Raw genomic sequence first — 7209 nt, 5'->3', positions numbered from 1 at the left:
CATCAATCTTTTTTCTTGATTTTTTGGTTCAACATTCAAGTTTTTCTATTTTTCTTAAATATTTTTTTGCTTTTAACTTTCTTTCATCTTCCTATTTTTTAAAACTATCATAAGTGTATCGTACGATTATCACAAACTATCGGAAGACTACTTAAATTTTAAAATATGTTTCAAATTAAATGAATTAGATATATTAGACTACTATCACAAACTATCATAGGGCTACTCAAATTTTAAACAACAAATATGCATAGGAGGGCTATTACAAATTAATCGGTTATATCGGACAACTATTAATTTTTTTAGTATAACAACTACAGGAATGAAGATTCACATTAGCTAGAGAGGAAAGTTATGTTAATTATCGTGTCTTTGACAATGGACATAAACATAATTGATCAACATTTAATGTATCATCTCATTTTGTCGTGAGCTAACAAATTCAAATCTTTATATCACATTTATTGTATCTAAGATCATGTATAGGTGACATCACACTTCCAACTCTCTAGCATTGACAAGATTTCTCAAACTCAAATTGAATTATAAAAATGATTTGAATCACATTTCTATTGAATGTAATTTGTAAAGATTATAATAGTTTTTGAATGGCGTGGGTGTGTGACACACAAGAACTGTTCAAAACGAACCTACATCTTTTGGGTGTTATTTAAGTTTAATATCACTATTTTAATTTCAGTAAAGTCAAAATTATATTATATTATACTAGTGGATTTGTTGTTAATTTAAAAAAAAATAAAAACAATTAAACTAACGTACTTAACCCAATAAATATTAAGTAATTATTATATGTAATTTTCCCTAATTAGTCAACAATTCAAGATTCCAAATAGAATTAGAATAATAATAATTTTATTAGTTGAATCATAAGGAACATACAACAAATTCAATTTACTTGGAAAGTATTATCACCATTTTGAATCATTTACACATTCTAACCCACTTGGAACCTTTTTCAAATAAAAGAGGTTTTATTCCACATTTCCTCGATGAATTAAAATATTTAACTTTATTTCATTTTTTATACATACATACATATATATATATATATATATATATATATTAAAAATATTAAGCTTGTTTTCATTTTGAAATTGTTTTAAGGAGAAATAATACGTTTATAATTAATACCCGTATACAAATGATTTTTTTTAAACAATAAATTATCTAAATCATGATTCCTTAACTTGGCTCGAAAATAGAGTACACATGTTTGAACAATGGTGCAAACATGTTGGTTTGGGTTGGAGGACATTTCTAACTCAAAACCCATATTTTCGGGTTGGTTGGATTGACAACCCGAATAGTACTATTCTTAATCCAACCCTTAAAATATGGGTTGAGTTAGGTTGGATTGTTGAGTTGATCAACATCAAAGATAAGAGGCCAAGATGAGAGGGAGAGGGTGAGTCAATGAGATGAGGCACGACACAAAGACTGAAGTTGAACGAAAAGTGAGAAGGAGAGACGATCAGAAACAGTTGAAAGACGATGGAGATTGAGAAGAAGACGGTGAACGTCGAAGATGAGAAGTCGAGACGAGAGGGAAATGAGGCGTAGCATGAAGACTGAAGCAATTAGACGAATGGAGGATGAGGCGTGAGTCTGTAATCTATTTCTTTTTCCATTTACTAAATTAACAATAATAATAAATTTCATAATATAAATCTAAATATATAAACATATATATACATTAATTCAGGTTGGGTTAGGTTGAACCCAATTTTTCAACCCGTAACTTGAGATCCAAACCAACCGAAAAAAAAATCCAACCTATTGGTTAGTCTGAATTATTTGGGTTGTTGGGTTACTCTTACATCCCTAGTTTTAAGTTTGATTTGTAAGAACGGTAATTGATGATTAGAGAATGAGAAAATCCATATTTTAATTATTAATAAGTAATTTTGGAGGATAAAAATACTAAAATTATGAAAATATTTATAAATATACAGCAAAGTATCATATATCTAAGATAGATCGAGATATATTATTATATGTATCATCATAATACAAACAGATATACATATAGTAGTTTATATTTATTTAGTTTATCATGATTCATCATAAATAATTGTTATAATTTTTTACATTTCATACATATTTTAGTTTATTTTGCTATATTTGAAAATAGCCTTAAAATATTTTCAAATTTATTAGACAAAAAACATATATTTTTCTAAGATCCAAACATCTAACCACATGCTATAACCTAATTACATTGCATTTAAACTTGGACACATTGAACAAGCTTTATGTCCATTTTGATTGCTGGACGTTTCTCTATAGATACATTTAATAATGCTCAACCACATATTATCGTTCTCTTGCACGTACACATTATTGCATTCAATGCTTCAATGAAAAACAAATAAGCAACAAAACTTATTGATTAATGTCTAGTAATTGTTTTAAATGATAAAATTATTATATTTTTTTTAAATATAATCTAGAAAGGGATTGGATGTATTAAAAAACAACAAACACATGGTTGTAATAATGGGTAACTTTGGATAAACGAAGAAACCAAAAGATAAAATAAATACTAGGGAAAATGGTTTTATATTTTCACATTATAGTTATTTCATGTAATAAGTTTGCAAACATATGTTCTAAATTAAATAAGAGTTTACTTGATAATAATTAACAAATCAAACACACATAAGTCCTATATATTATTTTTTAAACAAAATTTCATACTCTTTTATTAGTGTTTGCAAAATAATATATAAAATTCAAAAGTTTAGACATAAATTATACTATACGTGACTTAGGAGAGACTTTGTCCTAATTCATAAGAGTTCCCTCTCATTTTTTTTCCTATATAAAGGAAACACATTCATTGTGGAATGCAAACAAATATTATTGCAAATTACAAGAAGTAAAGCAAATACCTATACATTTCTAATGCCATCCCTCGTTCACTCTCTTTTGCTTTGTGTTCTTGTTTTATCAGCTTCCCTAATTCATACCCATGCACAACTAACTTCTAACTTTTACAACAATGTGTGCCCTAAGGCCTTGTCCACCATTAAGTCGGTCGTTTTGAATGCCATAAAAAACGAGCCTCGAATGGGAGCTTCACTCTTACGTCTCCATTTCCACGATTGCTTTGTCAATGTAAGTTGATCATTAATTTTTCGTATTTGTTGATCTCATTGAATTCTTTGTTCACATTTTAATTTCTATGTGTTTTGATAATATAATTGTTAGGGTTGTGATGGATCGGTCTTGTTAGATGATACTTCTACTTTTACTCGAGAAAAGACTGCACTTCCTAATGCTAATTCGATAAGAGGATTTGAAGTTATTGACCAGATTAAGACACAAGTCAACCAAGCTTGCAATGGAAATCTTGTGTCTTGTGCTGATATTTTAGCCGTTGCTGCTCGAGACTCTGTTGCTATCGTAAGTTATATATCTTCCTTTTAAATTTGCCATCAAAATTTAATCGGTAGGTTACTTACAACCACTGACAAATTTAGTATAGGTCAATATAGAGACTTACATACATACATGTGTATATGTTAGTATTGTATATAAAACTAAATTATTACCTATACCAGTAGATGGTTAGTGGTTAACTTGTCCACCAACATTGTTTCCAAATTATTGAGCTGCCAACTACTTATAGCATATACTAGGTATCAAACGTATGGCTTAGGGTTGAGTTATATATGTTCAAGTTGACTCATGTCTTAATTAAGTTTTGGTGTTTTAGCTTGGAGGACCAAACTACAAAGTACTAGTAGGAAGAAGAGATGCAAGAACAACGAGTGTAAACGATGCCAACAGAAATCTTCCTCCACCATTTTTCAATGTCACACAGCTTCTTTCCAACTTCCAATCTCATGGCCTCGACCTCAAGGACCTCGTCGTCTTGTCGGCTGGCCACACTCTTGGGTATGCTCGGTGTACCAGTTTTCGAAATAGGATATACAATGACACCAACATCGACTCGAAATTTGCAGCGACATTGCAGGGAAACTGCCCACAAAGCGGTGGTGATGACAATCTAAGTGGTCTTGACAAGACTCCATATTCATTTGACAATGCCTACTTCAAGTTTTTGTTGAGCAACAAGGGTCTTCTCCACTCCGACCAAGAACTCTTCGGCGGTGGGAATGGCGACAGTGATAATTTGGTGAAATATTATAATACATACCCAAATGCATTCAAAAATGATTTTGCTTCTTCCATGATCAAAATGGGGAATATGAATCCACTTACCGGAAGTGACGGAGAAGTCAGAGCCAATTGCAGAGTTGTCAATTAAAATATTTGAGTCTAGCTTAATAACTATTTGGTTTTTTAAAAATGACACTTGTTTGTTTGTTTGTTTTTATATGTTCAAATAGTTTTTTTTTTAATTTGAATTTGGATTTCTACACATGGTTTATGTTGTTTGGGATTTGGGTGTCAATAGAAGTGTAAAAGTGGTGTATGTATTTCTATTATGTGCATTCTTTAGTGTTTGGAAATGTATATTTATGAGTATTATATGCATTATATTCACAACTTTTTTTAAATATATCGTCTATCCCTTCAACGATCGGATGCAAATATAACCATTAATCAGTTCAAAATATTATCATATGTATAGCACAATAAAAAAATATATAATAAATTTTAGATCCAAACCATAATGAATATTAGTTAAAGTGATTTGGTTATTAAAAACTAGTTCCAATCATGGTTGAATTAGTTGAAATATGTAATACTAAAAATAACATTAACCATAGCAAAGAGAGATAAAAAAGAAGATAGAGGGAGAGAAACACTCTAATTCTATACATTTGTATAAGCGAAACCCAACCACATATATATTTATGGTATATTAAAGACTCAACTCTCCTTCACAATGGTTTAGTTGTTGACTGTGAGAGAATATTATTGTAGATGGTTTCTTTAATTTTATGCATTGGAATATTTTTCAAATTTATGCGCTATATGTTTCTAGACCACATAGCCATCTTCGTCACTAATGCCATCTACATCTTAATTACGACATTTGTTCTTAAATTTATTGCACTCTTTTTAGCTTATTATTAATTCCATTTCAAACTGTGTACTGTCATTTCTATTATTGGTTTAATACAAGTTCTTCAATTGTTTTACATCTTCCTCCCACTCTTTATTTTTTATAATATGTTTTTCACTTTATCTAATGTTATTTTTCTTATTTTCTTTTTAACATTAGTTAGCCAAATCCTATTTAAATATGCAAATACCCTAAACGATAGGAGAAAAAGTTATTTCGTGCCCAAAAAGTAATTTTGCTCTTTCCCTATAGCGAGTCTACTTTTATTGAGTTTATTTCCCTTATTAGTGTAATAATCTACATCAATTAGTATACAATTTGAATAATCCTTTGTTTATTAACCAAGACAGACATATATAGAGCAAACCCTTTAGAACATTAGATTATGTCAATCTTTTTTTTTTTTTTATCTAAGTTTGTATTAGCCATAGTCACATAGGGTTAATAGTTTAGGACCCTAAAAGTACTTCATAAAAAGTTCAAAATTAGGCAGTACTATTTAATTTGGTTCATCACACTTAAGTACGAGTCAAATTTTGCAATATCATATGAAAAGCCGACGCCACATTCTCCAATCAATCATCAAATTATATGAAATATCACATTTGTTTTTTTAAGGATAATGATACTTAATCAACCGTCAAACTATCATAATTGTGTCTAAAAAACAACTAGGTAATTGTATCCAAGTTAAGTTAACAAAAAAAAAAAAAAAAAAAAAAAGGGCTAAAGTACAAAAATTGATTAAGTTAAACTATTGGGTTTACTTTTCAATATAAGTTTGGTGGATAAGAAAATTGATCTATGAGATTGGCACAACCCAACAATTGACTTTTGTTATATAATACCAAATGGATTCATAAAACATATTATGATAGTTTAATTAACATGCTAATTAAGCATACTTTCCATTGTTTAATGGTTTTAATTCATATTCAACGCGGTGCTACTTATTTTATGTATGTTTAAATATCGTTCTCATAAAAATTAAATATTCTTCTTATTGTTTCAATTTGTGTATAAGTTATAATACATTTACTTTCCTAAAAATAATAATTTATATCTACTTTTATCATTTAAATTAAGCTTTTCTTTTTTGAAAAGATTATAATAATGTATTAATTGTGATAAGAAAAGTAGGTGAAATGGGAATAATTCTATCAGGGTGACATAATAATACTGTTAACTTCTTCACCAGATCATAACTCAAACATATGTATTAATTAAAATGGGATGAGTTGATCCATATTGGATATTGAGATATTCTAAATAAAAATTTGATTATATGGATCGAAATTTTTTGAATTTCTCAATCTACTTAGTTCTTACATTTTAAAAATAAATAAAGGGTGAAGAACTGGTTTTAAATAGTTGATGAATTACTTTGACTACTAGTTAATAATAATATCACAATTATTAGATTTGTGACCATATTTATCGATTTCTTCTTTTATTTTTTGATTTGGCATCAATGTAGATGCTGCTCCCTTCATCTAATTATTGTCACACTCATTGTAGATCTTGAACAATAAGGTAGAGAATTTTTGTTTTGGTCTAGATTTAGATCACTTCTTTGTAATGGATCGATGACGACAATAATTATGATTACGTGGGAGGGAGGTGAACAAGAGAAGAATTAACGAATTTTTCAAACTTTTGTTAGGGTAAAGTTAGCAACTAACTGGACTTTAATTAGCAATCATTTAAAATAGTTTCTCAAACTTAAAAGATTAAACTATTCAATTAGTTAAAACTAATAAAATCCACAGGGTAATAAATTTGCAAACGTGCCTTTAAATGTACAGTTACTCAAGAAGCAACACAATCTAAACTAATTTTATAAGTCATTTCCTATACCATAAAAAGATGTTGATATCTAGAACAAATTACTTAAAACATATTTTCAGAAAGCTTTTCTATTTTGTTTTATGAAAAAAAAAAAAAAAAGAAGAGAACATATTTTTTTTAACACTATTTCAAACTCTCTCCTATCAATGTTTGCAAAATATAAAATTCAGAAGCTTAAACATAAATTATATTATAATCACCATGGGAGACTTTGTCAATGGTTGTTGATAATTGAGCTCTCTCTCATTTTTCCCTATATAAAGCGAACACATTCCTTGTCAACTTCATTGTGGAATTGCCAA

General features: G+C 28.8%; 1 protein-coding gene across 1 annotated transcript; it reads left to right on the top strand.

Moving 5' to 3' along the window:
- Positions 1-2918: 2918 nt before the first annotated feature.
- Positions 2919-4294, top strand: LOC101204490 (peroxidase P7). Its single transcript, XM_004149319.3, has 3 exons — positions 2919-3138; positions 3232-3426; positions 3740-4294. Exons 1-3 carry the CDS (start codon positions 2926-2928, stop codon positions 4292-4294), a joined length of 963 nt encoding a protein of 320 aa, XP_004149367.1. The 5' UTR covers positions 2919-2925.
- Positions 4295-7209: the final 2915 nt, after the last annotated feature.

The sequence above is a fragment of the Cucumis sativus genome, chromosome 6 (assembly GCF_000004075.3).
Source record: "Cucumis sativus cultivar 9930 chromosome 6, Cucumber_9930_V3, whole genome shotgun sequence".
Taxonomy (NCBI): domain Eukaryota; kingdom Viridiplantae; phylum Streptophyta; class Magnoliopsida; order Cucurbitales; family Cucurbitaceae; genus Cucumis; species Cucumis sativus.
This window is presented reverse-complemented; position numbering and strand designations above follow the sequence as displayed.